Here is a 17,897-nt window from a genome sequence, read left to right as displayed (position 1 = left end):
CATTTTCTTTCTTCTGCGGTGGTTTAATGGCACCAACTGGAGAACCGGTTCCACCAGTTCCACCAGTAGTGGATGGAAAGTAGTGGATGGAAACAAACGTTCATTTGCATTTTGTCTTGCAGATGTTTTTTTTTACATTTGGATGGAAACTCGGCTGTATTTGTGCACATATTTAGTATGTTAAAATCTCTCCCTATTCTGCATTCAACAGAACTCCTTTATTCAGCATGTGGTTACTGGAAAGCCTTTTTCCAGCATGAAAAAAAAAAAAAAAAAAAGGTCAAGAACGAGCGTTCACACAGAAAGGCTAAATTATCTGCAGTGTGTTTCTCTGTAAGTTGATCCTCGTAGACAACATTATTTAACACTGTACTTCTGCCTGATTCAGTATTTCATATATATATTTTTTTTCATATACGCACAAAAACTGTAGAAAACATGTAACGGGCCATGTGGCCTCCTGTGCCCCCCCCCCCCCCCCTCCCCTCCCTGTGGCGGATTAAGCAGGGAGCCAGCTGCAGTGCTGGGGGGTGGTGGGTGCGGGGAGGCGGGAGGGACATGCTGCCATCGGCCTCTCCAAGGTGACCCCTGGCAAAAGCTGGCATCACATCTGTAGCCGAGGCCCGGCTCGTTCTGACCGCCATCAGGGCAGCACCAGGCTCCTCTGTGCCCCGGCTGCCCTCCACGTCGCCCCGGCTGGCAGGCGGGAGAACGAGAGGGCCTCCTGCTGCACAGGGATGGGGGGGAGGGAGAGTCGGGTGGGCGGCGACCCCATCGCCAGATATTAGACGACTCTGCAAAACCCACGACTATGATCGATGCCAACGTTTCTTGCAAGGATTTCTTTCAACAATATCGCTGCATGGAAACTATGGCTGTGGTAAATAAACTACGGCTAGGCAACTACACAACTTCAGGGTTCCGGTCTACTTTTCAGACTTTTTAGTTTGAACCAAAACCTCACACGGACCAAACATCCACACCTTGGTCTGACTAAAGAGATGGTCTTCAGTTGAGGAGCCCGTGGTAGAGAGGAGACGCAGGCATGGGTGTGACATGTAGAGTTCTTTAGTTCACTCGTATCATTGGAATATGAAACAAAAACTACCAAAATGGATCAAATGTATAAAATGTTTCAAGAACGCCAACCTTGGTTCCGGCCCTCAGGTGGGAAAAGGCTCTAAAAACAGCTGGTTAATGAAACAATAACGGTTTTCAGCAATTGATGGAGTTTAGGTTCATATCGATGTTTGTATGGCGGTTGATTATGCTAAAAACTCAATTAAGGTAATCCGGTAATTGTCTGTGCAATCTCATCTTGTTGCAGATATCAAGGGAGGATGGGACCAGGTCGGGAGCATTTGGATTGCCTCACAATGGATCTCAACATGGCGACGTCTGAGCCGGCAGCTTGTAGCAAACGACGTTAACAGTACAAACTACAGAGCTTACAGTGGTTACCTGAGCATGAACCGGAGGGCGGGGTGCTCCTGCTAAATAAAGTTCCAATACATTTCAATATTGTCATTATCTAGCTAACATCGCTGTTTATCAGGTACAAACCCCCCCGGAACCCTCTCAAGGACCCCTGGAGGTCTTAGGACCCCGTGTTGCGCCCACAGAGGACATAGTCCCCTGTGAGTGGGTGTTTCCTGCGTGTGGATGCGGTCTCCCTCGATGCCCCTACCAGCTGCTCGTACTCGGGGGCCAGGGGTCGTGGGGTCAGCGGCTCCCCCTGTCGGAGGCGCTGGCACAACACGGCGACAGGCTCTGCGGGGTCGGCGGGCGCCCCGGACCGGACAGCCGTAAGTAATGGGGACCGGTGCGCACACAGGCAGCGCTCTGAATCAACTTAATTAGATGAGGGCGGGGGGTGGAGGGGTGGGGGGGTCTGGCCACGGGACAAACCTGAGTGTTTGTACACACACTGATAAAGAGGTGATCACTCCACATTACTGCTAATGAATGAGTCCTTGGAGGTAGGTGCTGACAAACGCTCCTTCACATCCTTCTTTTTTCTTTCTTTCCTGGACGCTGTTAAACGGCTCTCTGATGTCCAAACATATGGTGCCACCGTGACACCGTTTCAGCAGTTTACTCCTCTAAAAATAATTCCATGCTAATTAATCTGTCTTCGCATTGGAGATTAAATGCGTAGCAATTAATAACTGCACGGATCTTTACTTTCCTGCACTTCTTAAACTTCTTGAGCTGGCGAGAAAAATAAGCAGTGAGATGAAGAAACCTTTTTCTAGAATGTTTTCAACAGTCACCAAGCTTCAAAATCCTGCTCTGACTTTCCCGCCTCTCTTTACGGAGATATTCATAACGTGAAAGGTTTGAGGGAAGACATTAGGCTCCTATTAAAGCTGCCAGTGTGTGCGTGGTAAAACCTCGGTAAACACATATTTATTCATCTTCAACTTAACTGCTGTTGAAATGTTTATATGGAAACGTTTTAAATCTGTAAAATTCCTCTATTGGTTTAGTTTGTATTTTGGGATCTTTCTTGGTGACGGAGTTGCTCTCAACACTGTGGTATTAACTACTTAAACTAATTAAACTAATTAATTATTTTACTTGTAAGAGAGTACTTTTACAGAGTGGTATCAGTACTTGAACTTGTAACAGTATTTTTACAGTGTAGTATTAGTATTGATGTTCCTGCTCTGCATGCTGGGGGACTCTTGTTTCTGAGTCACATGACCCCAGAGTGAGTCCAGGGCCCGCGAGGTGCCGCACCAACCGCTGCTCTCTAATCACACTGATGTGCAAACATCTGGCTGCTTCACATAATCCTTCCAGCCTCTAATCAGAATCAACTAAGTAGCACTCTTGATTTTTTTTCACCCATTTGTCTAATTGTTTAATCACACAAATTGTTATTAAAGCATTAATAGGTGATAACTGCTCACAGAGGCATCATGGTTCAGCTTCTGTGGAAAGTTGGGGTGAGGGGGGGGGGGGGATGTGATTAAAGGGACAATCCAAAGCGTCCCACAGATGGTGCGATGTGACGCTGTGATAAGAAATAATTCATTAGGACGAAGCCATTTATGTGCAGCTGTATCTGAACAAGCTGCATTCTCATGTATCTGTACGTATGTAATGTTCAGATGCCCACTGATGTCCGTGTATCTGGCATATTCTGCAGAATAACTTATTTTGCCTTCATCAGGACGCCGCGTGAAGTTGGTTCGTTCCACCTGTTAACATTCCTGCTCCCCAGAGGTTCTTTTTCTTTGTTTCTGCTTTTGGTGACTCCCCTAACAGCGTTGTTATAGTTACACCGTCACATTTTTAATCAGATTGCAAAGACATGTCCTGACCCTAGACTGTATAGAAGAAGTGGACGAAGTCATTGTGACGTCACCCATCTATCTGTGGACTGATGTTATGAAGCCTCGATTTGGCCGATTTGGCCGTCGCCATCTTGGTCTTTTTTAACCAATGAACAGAAGTGACCATATCTGGAATGCAGAGTGACGTAGAGACACTGTATACGTCTCTGTTAGCGGCACCAACCTGTCAATCACAGTAGGCCCGCCCTGAAGCATCCTCTTCTTTATGGTCTATTTGACTCTAAATGGACCGTAACTTACTCAATGAACACCATAAGTAAGTCATCTGAATGCATGTCTGTAAAAACTCCTCGGTGGTTTCCATGCCAGCGCACTGATGGCTGTGTGACAGAACAGGTGATTTTACACAGAAACACACAAAAAAGAAAAATATGGCAAAACCCCATTTCTGCCAATCCAGTAAACAGCAAACACCCGGAGCGGCTGCCTCCCTTTAAATGAAGACTGACACCTTCGCTGGCAGCTAAACACCAAATGGCTGCAGACCAAGAACTGTGTGGCGCACAGGATAAGATACACAACACACACACACACACACACACACACACACACACACACACACACACACACACACACACACACACACACACACACACAGCTTCCAAATACCAGATGGTGTTTCTGGATTCCGTTTCAATTTTTTGGTTCCTGTTAAAATCACAAAAGAGTGAGTCCCACAGACCCTCCAATCAACAAAACTCACACAACAGACTTCTATAAAATATTGGGGTTTTTGCATCTTTGAAACACAAACATCTGATCAGACATGTTTAAGATAGATGCCGTTAAAATGTAGTTTATATTCAAAGTTATTACATTCCAGGGCGAATACTTAAAAAAGTTTCAGACCAGTTTCAAACCAAAACCTAAGTACTCAGATCTAGTAAAACCACTGTGCAAAAATACTCCTGCATTCACAATCTAACTCAAGTCAAAGTTCAAGTAGCAACCATCCAAATATTCTTAAAGTACCAAAAGTAAAAGTATCATTTATGCAGATTGATGGATGCAACAATGCATTCTTTCATTTTGCAGCTGGTATAGGTGGAGCTCATTTTAGTTACTTTGTATACTGCTGGGTAGTTTAATCTGTTGTGATATTGTAGAATCTATTAGTTGATTTATATATTTTATATTAATAATCTGAATATGAAGAGTAAAGTAAAACTGTCAGATTATTGTAGTGGAGTACAATAGTTGTACTCGAGTACAGTACTTGAGTACTTTGTCACATTGCACCTCTGTTGGCAGTTTTCTCTGACAAACGACTGAAATCCATCCTATCAGGCCAGTTTGCAGCAGCTGAACTGGAAAGCGTCCACAAGGCAGGTGGAGCTCCTTTTGAATTAGTGAAGCTGCTTCAGTGCCGGAGCGGAGAATGCCAAACGTCTGATAAACCGCACGGCTCGGGATTCTTTAGAGAATATGAAGAGAAATTCAGCCTATTTTCCTCAACCAAGGTGTATTTTTGTCTATTGATGGTTCTGTTAAATACGTGGAGCGTAAAACTGGACACAATTTAAAAAACAAGCCACCCGAGGGGTTACAAACAACTTTAAAAAGGTCACAATAAATAAACTTATGCTTTACACCCTCCTAATGAGTATTCCTAAACAGTATTAAGATGTAATACATGTTTGTACTATAACACACTACAATTTAGCAGAATGGAGCACAAAAGGGCATTTTAAAAACTATTTATTAATGTATTTTTCAACAAATATATCTGTAAATGCTCTATGAACGGATAATGACAGCTGGACAATATATTTTCGATATAAATTGAAATATGATGCTTGCATTATATCTTTAAATGGAGTATTTCAAGTTCCTGTGAGGAGCTTTTAACTGGTCATAAAAACAGTCTCGATGGAATACAGATGCCTCTAAATGACCCACAAGTCAGCGACACCTACAGAGAGAAGATTGTCTCTTTCTACATAGTTATTCTTAATTCTTAATTCACTGCTGCAGTAAAATGAGAGGTTTTCAAAAGGGACCCTGGTGCTCAGAAACACACTGCTGTTGACAAAGAATGACGGGCAGGTGAAGGGACAGTTAGCTTCGCTGCTAGTGCTAACTTTAGCTTCACCGCTAGTACAAACTTTAGCTGCACGGCTAGAACGAATGTTAGCTTCGCAGCCTGAAAGGAAGCGTACAAGTTTACAAAATGTATTTATTCAATGCGCGGTGTTTGGGCATCGTCTCCACGTTAACGCGCCTACTTTTGAAGAAATGTCACCTGAAGCGTCACCTGAAGCGTCACCTGAAGCGTCACCTGAAGCGTTTGAGAAGCAGCTAAAATGCTAGCCCGCACGGGGCCGACGCAGACATCTGCATCGGTCAAAATGAAAGTCTGGTTGCATGACCAGTCATAGATGGGGGGAATGTGGCTTGTATTCAGTCAAACGTCACAGCAATGGTGGTCACCCAGCGAAGATCTGCACGCTAATACTGTACTCTAGATATATAATAAAAAAACCTGTTTCTGTTGCCTCAGTGTTTCTATGTAAGTACACAGAGAGAGAGGGATGGAGAGAGAGAGAGAGAGAGCGAGCGAGAGAGGGAGCATATGTAGAAACCAGCAGCGTCTGTTTGATACTGAGCCTCAACTGGCAAAGAGCCACAACCCAGAGCAGAGTGAAACAATGCTCACTTTGTTTAACACAGATCCTTTAGGTTCACGAAGGAGGGGGAGGACAGTCTGTCCATACACCTGTCCACCAAACACACTGGGTCCTGTCTACTAACTAGTATCGTGTGTGTCTTAATGCCGTCTTTAGGAAATTACTGGGCTTTTATTTGTATTTTTCTAATGAAAATAAATATCTTTGTAAGGTGTTTTTAAAGGTCTCCAAGCCCATTGGTTGGAGCCGAGCCACAAACAGGAAGTCAGACCGTATCTAGAGACGAACTGGTCGAAAAATTTGATTTGATGACAATAAGAAAAAAGTATAGATTATCACCTCTCTTATTCTCGAATTGTTTCGTGAAATCATCATCATCATTACCATCATCACCATCATCACTGTCCTATTGTTTCTCCTCCCAGCAGGACATCCACCACAACACACACACACACACACACACAGACACACAGACACACACACAAAACAACAACCGACCGGCCTGAAGATGAAGCAGCTGTCTTGGCTGGTAGCCATGTTTCTCCAGGGAGGAACAGACATGGAGCAGGAGGTAGAGGAGGAGGACAAAGAGGGGGTGATGAAGAGAAGGGAGGAGGATATATGGGGGGTATTGTTGGGAGAATTTCTGAACTTACTTAAATACTATAAAAGGTCAAAATAGAGAATATCCTATGCCAAGTAAACTTACTCGGTTCATATTTTTACTGAAGTACAAAGTATTAATACTGAACTTGGAAATGAAGTTTGCACTTGGTTGGAGCCGAGCCACAAACAGGAAGTCAGACCGTATCTAGGGACGAACTGGTCGAACAATTAGATTTGATGACAATAAGAAAAAAGCATAGATTGTCACCTCTCTTATTCTCGAATTACTTTGTGAAATTACCATCATCATCATCATCGTCAGTCGAGAAATGTAATGGCAGCTTGTGATAGAACTGTCTTACTCGTATTGTGTCCTCAGGATTCATTTGAAGGTAGTTTTTTGTCCCTTTTATCGTCCGCTGTGTGTCACACAGTCAACGTTGACGTATTTGTGACGTAACACTGCAGTTATTTTTAAACCGAAACCACAATCTTTTCCTAAACCTATAGTCGTAAACTAAGTTGTGACGCGTGTTGCTGGGTACCGTATTTGTAAGATATCGTGTGTGTTCTTCTTCTTTATTATCAATGTTACTTTCAATGTAGTGAGGCATGATGCTTGGGGGTGGGTGGGCAGCTGATGCTGTTTGTGTGTGAGGGAGCATAAGGGAAAACGGAGATGGGGATGCATTAAATTCGATAAAATAGTAATTGAACAAACACATTATGAGTGAACTTGAGTGCTTGAGTGTTAACATTGAGTTAATAATTAACTGTTATAACTTGTAAAATGTCCAGCTGTTAGCTAATGTGTGTAGTTACGTCTTACCTGTGTGTGTGTTTTGAGTGCTTTCCTATTCTTGTGAGGATATGTTCAGTAGCTAGAGGGTTAACAAGTGTTGTTTTTGGGTTAGGGTTAGTGTTAGGTTCATGTTTAGGTCAGCATCATGTCAACGGGGGTCCTCACAAGAATAGGAAAGCACCAACAATGTGTGTGTTTACTAGAGCCTTCCAACAACTCGAACCAATCGATCTCGTCGTGTCTCATTTGGAATAATAATACACCTGAATTAATGATGCAGCAGCGTGTGTGTGTGTGTGTGTGTGTGTGTGTGAAAGAGAGAGAGTATCCTGTATCTGTGTTTGCCTCGTTGGGTCGGTTGATGGCGAGGCGTCAGCAGCAGGTCAGAGGCCAGAGAGGCAGACAATCCTCTGGATACAGTGACACGCTCACACACCTTGAGCTCTGCTTGTTTACATCAAGACACTTTTCATCTGCAGAGGCAAAGCGTCGATTCAAACTTATAAATGAGCGATCGCCGTTTTATTATATGTTTTTAGACTCTCTCAGTGACGGGGCTCACTGAGGTCATGTCCTCTGTGGCTCCCTAGGAATAAAGGGTTGAAGAGTTTACACTTTCCTATTTAAATAAACTAACACAATGTTTGTTAGACGGGTTTTTGTAACTAAATACATTCAAAGTTGAACACCAAGTAAACTTTAAACACACATGAATTCTCATTGGTATCTGGTCAGATACATCATTCTGCAGCAACCACATCATGTCCTGCAAAATGTGTAGGCTCAACTCAATAATGCAATAAAAGTGCAACGATAAGTTTGGGAATGAAAATATCTTCATTTGAATCTTTCAGACAGCGAGGAGGAGACTAAATCATTATACTTGGATAAAATCGCTATCTGCTGTGAATGTTTAAATATACCCACTTCATTCAGAAACTCAATAAAGTAAAACGATGGCTGTGGTCGTCTCTCAGTTCTAATTTGAGGACGTCCTCGTCCATCTTAGAGATCAGACCAGAATCGGTCCCTCTGGTATGTGAAGACGCCACAGCACTGGTTTGATGACAAGTGTGTTTCTTCTTCTTCACAGTTTGGTGTGGAACAGCTCCACTGGTTCGGCACGGAGCCCCGACCTCGACCCCCATCCAACACCTTTGGGATGAACCGAAACGTGAGCCAGACCTCATCCGCCCAACATCATGACGTCAGAGCGCCACACGTGGCTCCGTCAGGTGTCGGCGTAAGAAAGTGAACTTTAAGGTTAACGACCTTGACGCTCCCTCTGGGGATTTTTCTCCCCACCGGGGGTTTAGATAAACCACAACGCTACGCAACTGCAGGGGATAAAAGGTCAGAATGGTCCTTTACGGCTGAGGCCACCTCCGCGGGTCGGCTGGGTTTCCCCCTCGCCTCGGGCTCAGCTTTCCTCGCTAAGTCCAGCAGCACAGCAGCGGATATTACAGCCTCGAGGCTCCGCGAGCTTATTGGACCGAAGAGAAAAAATGTAAAAGGAGCTGCAGAGCCGAGCGTTCTCTCCGGTATTACAGGGAGAAAACCAAGCGCCGGGGTCAAGTCGTCCTGCTGCACACATTCTGCACTACAACCCTGGAAACCTCTCTGACTGAATGCATGGAGAAAGAAAAAGCTGACAAAGGGATTCTGTTGCTGTCTGGTTCAAACATAAAATCAATTTTGTTTTATCTGCTAATTAAAATACACCATGAAGAACTACACAGGGAAGGGAAGGAACAGTTAGAGAAAGGTGAGGAAGAAAATACAGATAAAGAGGGAAAGGAAAAGATGAAAAGGAACCGGAAGAGGGAAGTAAAGGTAAAAAAGGAAGTGAGAAATGTGAAAGGAAACAAAAGATACAATGAGAGGAAAAGAAAGATACAAGTAGAGGAAAGATGAAGAGAAGGAAGAAAGAATGGGAAGACAAAGGGGCAGGAAGGAAAGGAACCATGAAAGGAAAGGAAGGAAGGAAGGGAAGACAAAAAAGGAAAGAAATGAAAAGAGGAAAGAAAAGAAATTTAATGGAAGGAAAGGAAAGGAAAGAGATAGAGAAAAAGGAAACAGCGAGTAAAGATAAAAGGACAGGAGATGTGTAAGGAAAAGAAACAAAAGATACAAGGGAGGGGAAAAGAGAAAAGGAAAGAGAAGGAAGAGAAGGAAAAGGACATTAACAATAAAAAAGGGACAGATTGAAAGGAACCCTGAGGAAAAGGAAGGAGGAAAGATGGCAGGAAAGGTAAAAGGTGAGTGAGTCATGTCCGGCGTTGGCGACAGCCTGAGACACGCCGGGGGCCTCGAGGACACGAGGACTCAACGTGTCCTCACACTTTTCCACGCTGCGGGAGGACGAGAGACCGCCAGGACGAACACGGAGGGAGAGAGAGAGAGAGAGAGAGAGAGAGAGAGAGAGAGAGAGAGAGAGAAAGGTGGGCGAGCGAGAGCACGCCGTGGACTCAGGAAGTTCAAGCAGACAATTCTAATCCCCCAATTTCCTCCTCTCTAATCATCTCTACTGCTCTTGGCCGTCTCCAAAATTGGAAACATCTTCTCCACAATATGACACTCTTTCAGAGAGACAGACACACACACACATGTATATGTGCGTATATATACATATATATATATATATATATATATATATATATATATATATATATATATATATATATATGTATATATAACCTTCCTGTGTCATGTCAGCATGGTGGTGCTGAAAAGGGAAAATGAGTGTGAAAACGTGACTAATTTCCATCATCTATGATCAAACTATGAATAACAAGGTCGGGTTGCTGGATTTTAAAGGACTAGTTCGCCATTTTTCTCTCCTCAGATGAGATTATAAAGCTCAATCCAGTCAGGGGTCTGAGAGGACCGCACGTCTGAATGGCCATGCTTTTATTTTGTAGAAAGTCCTCTTTACAAATAGATGTTTTTTTGGTTTTAGAAAGAAACAGGAAGCTTAGCGTCAAATTGAGTGTCGATTTGAACAGCTTCCTGTTTCGGTGTTTTTTACGGTAATGCAGCCTGAAACAAACTGGAATTAACAGGCAACGTGCTGCTGTAGCAAAGCTCTTCTTTAAAAACAATAGAAACACAAAATTCTAAATTGCTGTTTATAGTTTAGTGTTTTTTTCTCTCTGAGGGAAGGAGAAAAATACGGAAACAACAGCTGATTCCAAAGTTTTTCACCAGTGGAGTGGCACCAGATACAGTAAATGTTTAGCTTAGCTTAGCACAACGACTTAGAGCGAGTGGAGACTGTTAGCCTCGCTCCATCAAAGAGGTACACTTCCCATCTTTGGGGAACGAGCAAAATACAAATAAAAGTCATCGTGGCTCTCACTTCATACAAATAACTTTGTGTTACTGATGTTGGCTGAAGAAAGACCCCTTTATGCCTCTTGGGGGTGTTTTATAAGTTTAACTCGAACAACCTCTTACAGGAACTTATGAAACATGAGGACAGTGAAGGCATCTTGTGACTCGTCTGTTTATGTCTCACACGGTTGAAGAAAGCAGCTGTCTACGGTAAACAGGAAACAATAACTCGTTCCAGGCCCGTTTTATTTTCATTTTACACACCTGACTGCATTTGTTATGCGTTGGGCTGCAAAAAACACGAATGACCTACACTCAATACTGTGCTTGAACGCATCCTGTGTAGACACTGAGGCTGCTGCTCTGCTCTTACCGTTTGGGACAGCAGGTGCTCCGGGCGATTTACAGACAGGACTAAACTTGAACTTCTTTTCCTTCTTTTGCATTGTGAACAATAAAACAATGATGACTTTCTGCTTTTAGGTTGCCACCTCACACTGTTAAACAAACTTCTCCCAGACGTCGGTGTCTCCTCGGCCGTGTTCCCCTTTAGGTTTTCCTCCAGCGAGCTCATTACTGTTCCTCTGAGAGTCCGGCTAACGAACCGGACCTCACACAGACCACCAAACGGAGCTGAGCCACCGCCGGCGTTGGAGTCGGCCCGCCGACTTGCATAGGCGGGCGGCATCTCCGCTCTCGTCTCCTGCACACGTCCAAAACGGGAAAGGCTCGGATACAAGAAGGGCAACCAGGACTAATTCGGATCATTCCAACGCTCACGCGGAACATTTCTGACGCTGCAACAACACATCCGATCTCTGTCAACTGAAAGATCCATCAGCTGATATGAACTCTGTTAGATGTTAATTGATCATCAGGCGACTCTTTACAAATACAAAAGTAGGAACCAAAAACTCTGCAACAAACTCCATCTTTGGTTGTGACAGAGTGGTCACGATTAAAAGAAAGTTATGAAACTGAAAAGATCCATCCACCCATATACTCATATACCCATCCATCCATATACTCATATACCCATCCATCCACCCATATACTCATATACCCATCCATCCACCCATATACTCATATACCCATCCATCCACCCATATACTCATATACCCATCCATCCACCCATATACTCATATACCCATCCATCCACCCATATACTCATATACCCATCCACCCATATACTCATATACCCATCCATCCACCCATATACTCATATACCCATCCATCCACCCATATACTCATATACCCATCCATCCACCCATATACTCATATACCCATCCACCCATATATTCATATACCCATCCACCCATATACTCATATACCCATCCATCCATATACTCATATACCCATCCATCCACCCATATACTCATATACCCATCCACCCATATATTCATATACCCATCCACCCATATACTCATATACCCATCCATCCATATACTCATATACCCATCCATCCATCCATATACTCATATACCCATCCATCCATCCACCCATATACTCATATACCCATCCACCCATATACTCATATACCCATCCACCCATATACTCATCTACCCATCCATCCATCCATATACCCATCCATCCATCCATCCATCCATCCATCCATCCATCCATCCATCCACCCATCAGCGTCAGGTTGAGGATGTGAGAGAAGGAAGGTTCACCACCTTTTTGGTCAGCGAGCTATTTACAGACGATTCTTTAAGATGCTCATTATTGTGGCTTCGTATTTAGTGTTTCATGTACTCCTAATAATATTTATTTATTTATTTTCACCATGAATCAGAACGACACCCGATTACTATGGGGTCGTACGGGACAGGTATTTTTGTCATTGAGGGATTTCAAATGTAACATTAAGACCAAACATAAAGGTTAAACAAATACAACTAATATATATATATATATATATATATATATATATATATATATATATATATATATATATATATATAATATAATTTTTTTTGGGGGGGGGGGTATTATAAAATATTTTCTCGGCAGCAAATGTCAAATATCCGAAATCACATACACTTAATAGTTAAAAACCAAGTTTACTCATTACTTCAATTTGACTGCACAGATATGTATATAGTAAAAGGGTGAGAGAGAGAGAGAGAGAGAGAGAGAGAGAGAGAGTGTGTGTGTGTGTGTGTGTGTGTGTGTGTGTGTGTGTGTGTTGGTGTGCTGCTCACTGACAAATGGATTATGGGGCCATCACTTGTAGTGGCGCAGAAATCCCATTAACCCCTGTGGTGAACGAATGCAATGTGCACGCGCACACACACACACACACACACACACACACACACACACACACACACACACACACACGCCTTAATCAGGGTTCATTATTCTCAGATCAGTTGGTTTGTCGTCTTTAAACCGTTTAAATAGTAAAATCAGAGTCCTTCGTTTTTAAAGTGAATTTAAAATCCAGATGATTCTCAGTCTCAGAGCAGCTCCACATGGATCTTATGCCAATTCAGATTATATATATATTTTTATACATATATACAACATTTATTTATTCATTTTATGAGGCATAAATCTCCTGTTGTGCTGAGGACCGGAGCTTGATTATTATTATTTATTATTGTGTCGTTTCTCCTGAGCTCTTTAACTGTGGCATTAAATGTTAATATTAATAAGATCTGATTACACTGGAGTGTGTTTACTGTAGCTCGGCTGCAGACGGCGTTTCACAGCCATTTTACTGTAAGCCGGAAGATCCGTGTCAACATACACACAAACTGGCAACGATTCAACTGTGATTATTAATGCGTTTCATTTTAATATAATTGTGCTGATGTGTAGCGATGCAGAGAGGCCGGAACGCACAGAGGGATTAACCCGAAATGTTAAGATGTGTCGGAAAACCAAATGTTAAAAAACTAAAACAAATCAAATGCAGAACGAGGAGGCAGACATTAAGAAATGTGTAGGTATCAGAGAATTTATCGATACAAATTTAAAAGTGGATCACATGGCTGCAATAAAACATGCATTCATATATGTATGTAAAACAATTTAAAAAAGCAAATTCTGAGCATCTTTTCAAAATAACAGTATGGAGAAACTAAGCCACTATGCGAATAGTGTGAAATTTAAAATGCCGGATATATTAAAGAATGACACACTATATATTTTTTATGATATTTAAAAGCATGCAAAATCATATTCCTCATGGTTTTAATTGCAAGCGAGCCTGAATGACAAAACTGCTTCCATTTGGCAACATTAATATCAATACTATAATGAATATATCACTTAATGAAAACAAATGAAATCACCAAACAGCTGTTTTCACTGCAGATATTGAAATTAAAAAAACATTTAAATATAAATGAGATTAAAAAACAAAAATCCATTAAAACTCTAAATCTAAAAAACTGATCCGTTTCCTTGAAACGACCCGACGGAAATCATCACAGCTGCTTTCCCCCCGATTTTAAGCAGATAATCCTCTTTGTGCTTTCAGACACTTTAACCTTCTCTCTGATGTTGGAGCCCGGACGGATTTATGTCCAACTAATTACCCGCTATGATCATTTAGAGGAGCGGCAGTGACGTCTCAATACAATTTATGAAACCGTTCAGAACGTCTTTGTATGTTGAATTTTGAAAGGAGACCTTTTTATTATTATTATTATTATTTAGTTTGAGATCATTGAATTGCACACATCCCTGTTTTTTTTATCAGTAAGGAAAATCATTTAGGTTTTACATCCAACGAATATGAAATTCATATTTCTTGAAATGTTTTGTTTGTGGTAAAAGTATTTTTTTTTATGTACAAGAGTATATTTGTATTTCATTCAAAAAGTTCATAATTTCCCATGAAGCTTAAAAAAAAATGAAGAATTACAAATAACCAAAACTATAAAAGTCTGACTACTTAACACCCTAAGATAATTTTTTAATTTGTATAAAAAAGATAAAGAGAAGGAAAATCATTTTAAACACAAAGAGTATAAATGTCTGGTTTAGAGGACATTTAGAATGAAGATTTTTAAAGTTCAGATCTGCAGACAGAACATCATCCCTTCTGCAGCTTAGTTAGATTTATGTGAGAGACATTATGTGATTATGAGACACAACAAAGTCAACGACTACAACAACTCATTTTGAAAAGACATACTCTTTCTACGACGACACCTTTTGTGACCCTTTTGGGGATCAAATTCACTAAAATCATAACTGTCAAATTTTTACTCAACCCCAAAATCTTTAACCTGCAAAAAAATAAATAGACACCGGAGATATCATCATAAAATTAAAGTTTTCTGCCTCAAACAGCAGTTTTGCATCGGAGTGCACATAACTGATTGATCACCATCAAATATGAATTAGCTTTTTATTAAGGGGTTTAAAATCACAAAACAAACTGAGCAACTCTCCTGCAGCTGAGCCGGCCGGCACACTCAGACATCCTGCCCACACACACACACACACACACACGGGACAAAACTCTCGCACCCACCAACCGAGTCTCTACACACACACACACACACACACACACACACACACACACACACACACACACACACACACACACACACACACGTCGGACCCTAAGCAGCAGCGGCCGGCAGAGTAAAAACACCTCCCATCAACATCCACGGGCCGCCCGCCGCCGTCCTGCTGGTGGTGACGGGCGCTCGGAGAAAGTGTGTTCTGTGTGTGTTCTGTGTGTTTAGGGGACGGGAACTGGAGGGTTGAGAGGGGGGTGGTGGTTTTGATTTGACCGAGAGGAATTCACAAAGTTCACGGTCTTGTTACGGAGAGGATAAAGCCGCCTTTGTCTCTTTGGCAACACAAACTCCTTTTCTTCTTCTTCATTTTTTTTCAACTGATGCTGGAGGAGGAGGAGAGGAACCTGCAGCGTCCGTGCACCAACAACTAGACCGCGGCATCCGTCCGTGGTGAGAAAGTGTTAAATGTACCGGGGACGGTAATAATGAGCTGTCCTCTAACGAACTCTTTTGGCACTGGGGCCCTTTCATCTCTCCGTCTCATTTGGAACGAGCCGGCCACAATAGACTATTGTGAACCACCAGAAAGACTCTCCCTCCAGCCCCCTCCTCGTCTCTCGGCGGAGTCACCAAAACTGCCCCTCAACCCCCCCGTCTGTCTGCCAGCTTCTCTCCCTGCTTGGGACCTCTTCCCCCCCTTCCCCTCCCCTTTATTCTCCACTTCAGCCACCGCAGCAGCGACGAGGGTGTCAAAGGTCGGCTGGCCTCGCTGACCACGACAAGCTGCTTAATGTGGCCCCGGCACTTCAGCCGGCGCGTCCCGGGACCACCACCGCTGAGACGGGTGTGAGTGTGAGGGTGTCAGAGGGGTGTTTGTTCTCTGGTGAGATTGTAATTGCCGCGGCCGGCGGAGATGCATCCGGAGCTCCGGAGCCGAACGACGGAATTTTCTCGGACACCAAAAAACAAAAGCAGAAGTTTTCCCTGTTTAATTAGATGGAGGGAGAGGAAAGGACGGCGAGAGGAGGCTCGACGGCAGAAGGAACCACCGCCGCCTCTTCCGCCTCCCCGCCGGTCCGCGGCTGCAGACCTGAGCTGGCACCCGTCCCCTAACGGGACGAGACAAGAGAGGGGAGCACAGCAAGAGGGGTGTGTTGGGGAGCGACAGAGAAACGGGGACGCTGACAGATAAAACAAAAAAAGAAACAAACAAACAATCCGAGCCGGTCACACAAAAATGAATCAATAAAACACAAAGCTGCTTCTGCTGTGTGGTTGCTGCGTTTTCTCAAAGCCACAAGAAGAAGGCGAAAGAGGAGGAGAGAATGTTCCTCTTTTAGTTGAAGGAAAAAGGGAGGAAGGAGAAGAAAGCGAGAAAGCAAAAAAAAAAAAAAAAAGAGAAAATGTTGTGCCAACTTACCATCCACCAGGTTCTGGCTGAGATGTCGTAGCAGAGCTGCCATTTGATGGAGCCTTCCGAGGTTTTCCCTGCCATTACGCTGTCAGCAGGCTTCATCTGATGTGAGCGCGCTCACCGGAGATAAGACACCTAATTGAGAAAACATTTGCACTGGCATGTTGGGCAACATGTAGCCCGCTCCATACCATATGGAATCATGGGTAAAAAAAAAAAAAAGCTCCTTGACAATGAACCAATCTCATTCAGACCCCGTGGCAAGGTGAGCGGCAGTCATCTGCTCAGAGAGGGAAAACACACACCCCCTCACACACACTGAAACACAGCACACACACACACACACTGAAGCGCAGCACACACACACAGCGGAGCAGAATGATGAGCCTTTTTTCCGCATCGCCGTACGCCTCGGGTCGCTTCTCCCTGCTTTTTTTTTTTTTCTTCCTCCTCGGGTATAATTAGGGCTTGTTCTTCATTATCATCGTCACCCGGAGCAGAAGAAGAAGAAAGAGAAGAAGAAGAAGAAGAAGAAGAAGAAGAAGAAGAAGAAGAAGAAGAAGAAGAAGAAGAAGAAGAAGAAGAAGAAGAAGAAGAAGAGGCAGCCCGGGCTAAACTGAACTGACTCCAAACAACTTCTACTGCTTTTTTTTTTAATGGTCACTTTAATAGGACAGAGGCAGGTAGAGAGAGAGAGACAGAGAGAGAGAGAGAGAGAGAGAGAGAGAGAGAGAGAGAGGGTGGGGGGGCAGAGGCCGATCAGTCCTTTGGACACATGGAACTGCTTACTACACAATCATGCTAGCTTTTGTTTTGGGTTTCCCCCCCCCCCCCCCCCCCACACTCCCTTGAATCCCTCCATCCCTCCTTCAGCAGAAAAACGTGTGTTTTGGCGTAAATACCTCCCGACTGAAGGATCCGGTGGAAGCTCGGAGAGCGACAGCCGTCCACGAAGGGCTGGACGGGCGCCTGCAGAGCACCACACACAGCGCTCCATCAGTAAGTCTGCTTTTCAACCTTCACTCGCAGCTTACATTCGTGTCTCAAGACGAAGACGTGGTGGAAGAAGTCAAAGTAGCTGTAGAAAACTTCTTCTTTACAAGTAAAAAGTACACACACAAGTAGATAAATACTCTGTATGCAGAAAAATGGCTCCTGATAAGTGTTACATAATGACACAAGACCAGGAGGAGATGGAGCTGTTTCAACACTTTGTTGGGTAGTTGCTCAGTAACTTGTCAGCGTAAGTGTAGTGGAGAAATGTTTGTA

General features: G+C 43.3%; 1 protein-coding gene across 1 annotated transcript in view; it reads right to left on the bottom strand.

Annotated features, from left to right (window-relative positions):
* The window catches only part of nfia (nuclear factor I/A), a gene marked incomplete at both ends in the record, with an annotated part of 149,503 nt that extends 132,773 nt beyond the window's left edge, over nt 1-16,730 (bottom strand). The window contains one exon of the mRNA XM_079221482.1: nt 16,635-16,730. Coding sequence (XP_079077608.1) covers nt 16,635-16,730 — 96 coding nt within the window. The remainder of the gene's footprint in view (nt 1-16,634) is intronic.
* Between the last annotated feature and the right edge of the window lie 1,167 nt (nt 16,731-17,897).

Source organism: Taurulus bubalis (assembly GCF_910589615.1).
Source record: "Taurulus bubalis genome assembly, chromosome: 7".
NCBI lineage: Eukaryota > Metazoa > Chordata > Actinopteri > Perciformes > Cottidae > Taurulus > Taurulus bubalis.
The sequence above is the reverse complement of the archived record's forward strand: the minus strand, read 5'-3'. Positions and strand labels throughout refer to the sequence as shown.